Below are 2,104 nucleotides of genomic sequence, written 5' to 3' on the forward strand. Positions count from 1 at the left end.
CGGACCCCAGCTCTCTCAGGAAGCATGTGAAAACGGTTCATGGCCCGGAGGCCCACGTCACCAAGAAGCATCGCAGCGACCTGCCGCCCCGACCGCCAGCACCCAGGGAGAACGGAGAGAATGAGAGGCTCCAGAGGGAGGACAAGATGTCAGGGGACAGCTGCCCCAGAGGCGTGGAGGACTACCTGCACATCAAACCCATTAAGACTGAAAACTCTGCGGTGAGAACGTGACTGTAGTGTGGTTTCCCTGACAGAATGACCAGTAATCTGTGGGATTATGACCCCACACAGATTATACGGAGTAAACTGAACCAACATTTTGTTTTGATGCTTTTCTCCTTCCTAACCTTCCTTATGGACAGACTTTACTGAGGTGAGCTCACATACAGCTTTTTACTCATTCTTCACCATTTCACACCATCTTCCAAGTTCCTTTTCTCTTTTTACACATTCAAGATGGCCGTCACAGCTAATCAACCTGAGCAAACACAGTTTAAGAGATGTGGAGCTAAAGTCCGGTGTGGTAGTAGCTGAGAGTGATCCCTGAGACATGAACTCTTATTGCTGCAGTGGTGTGGACGTTTATTAAAACACACGATGAGGTCTCTAAAGAACGTCTCAGAACCTTTTATCCATCCAAAGACCCATCAGAACCCAGGGAGGTCCACTTATTGGAGTTCCTGCAGACAGGATGTTCATGTTTTCATGCTTTTATTCTGTGGATTCTTGAGTTTTCTTCTACAACACTTCATCCACAGAGTTTACTGTCCATTAGCTGCGGCGGCCATCTTTAATCAGGCCGACTCCAGAGGTTAATCAGCTGTATTTCTACATCCATCAAATCTGTCCAGTGGCTCACAACATATTTTGCTAACAGACAGACAAATACACAGACACCTATATGATCTCCCACTGCCATGAAAGGCAAGCCTGAAATATATTTTAGTGACAAATAAAAAAGCCTGAAACTGGTCATTTTCTCCTAATCACCCATAATGGTTCACTGACATTTAAATAGGATCAGATGTTGTTGAGCTGTAAAGAGCAAATAAACAGACAACTACATTATCACCCGCCCCATGAACAGCTACGATGTGGAGCTGTGGAGGGAAATAAAAGCCTGAAACTGAAAGGCGTCACCTCAAAGCCCCAGCAGGTCTCAGGCAGCCTTTCATCATGCCCATTTTTAATTCACAGACAGACTAAGACAGCCTGTAATCTGTGCTCCCCCACCCCTCCCCCTCCCAAAAAACACTCATTATTTACAATTAGGCCGGGGGCGGATAAAAGACCCTGTGATTCACTGTTCTGCATGTTAACCGCTGTTCCACTTTTGTTTGGCTGAAGAAAAAAAGTTTTTGGGACAAACTGGTTTCTGTTTATCTCAGCCTCTTTCATCATGAATCCCCCCCTTGTTCCTCGCAGCAGATGCATCAGCCCAGTCCTGGCGGTCAGTCATCATGCAGCAGCCAACCATCACCTCTTGGCACCAACAATGACAGTGGAGTAGAAACGGCGGCGCTCAGCGGGGGCAGCCTGGGGGACCTCAGCACCCTGGACGACCTGCCGTTCCTGGAGTCCCCGGGCTGCGAGGAGTCCTCCGGGGGGGTCGCAGCGGTGGGCCTCCATCTCAGGAAGCAGCTCAGTACCAGCCAGTTCCTGGAGTGTCTCAAGAAGGAGAAGCTGAAGGCGGTAAGGGACTCGTGTCGGTGGGCCAACGCCCCAACACCCCCGGTCCACGGCCCCACGCTGCCACCCATACCAACAACAGGTGAGGATGTGGTTAAAGAAACACAAACATCAGTTTGTGTTCAGGTCAGAACTCTGCCAAGTTTCAAAATAAAAGCACAAACCATAGTTACCCAAGAAAACAGGATCTCACTTCCTGTGTTTTGTGACATCATCAAGTGAGCAGGGCCGTAGCTCCCACTGAGGACCCCGAGGTCCGGACCTCAGTGTTTTATAAAAACCTGAATCCAAACAAGGCTTTTGAACGGCGTGGTTCTCTGCGTAGCTCCACCAGTTTCCTGTAGGAGGCGCTGCAACTGTGTGCAGCTGCAGCCAAACTCAATGTCTACGAAGAAGAGCGCAGCTTTGCTACC

At 49.3% G+C, this 2,104-nt stretch overlaps 1 protein-coding gene across 1 annotated transcript in view; it reads left to right on the forward strand.

Annotated features, from left to right (window-relative positions):
• Nucleotides 1-6: 6 nt before the first annotated feature.
• LOC108228619 (zinc finger protein GLI2-like) overlaps nucleotides 7-2,104 on the forward strand; it is a 5,526-nt gene continuing 3,428 nt past the window's right edge. Inside the window, exons 1-2 of the mRNA XM_017404204.3 lie at nucleotides 7-221; nucleotides 1,428-1,773. Of these exons, the coding sequence (XP_017259693.2) occupies nucleotides 147-221; nucleotides 1,428-1,773 (421 nt within the window). The 5' untranslated portion in view covers nucleotides 7-146. The remainder of the gene's footprint in view (nucleotides 222-1,427; nucleotides 1,774-2,104) is intronic.

Source organism: Kryptolebias marmoratus, unplaced genomic scaffold, assembly GCF_001649575.2.
Source record: "Kryptolebias marmoratus isolate JLee-2015 unplaced genomic scaffold, ASM164957v2 Scaffold109, whole genome shotgun sequence".
Classification (NCBI taxonomy): Eukaryota; Metazoa; Chordata; class Actinopteri; order Cyprinodontiformes; family Rivulidae; genus Kryptolebias; species Kryptolebias marmoratus.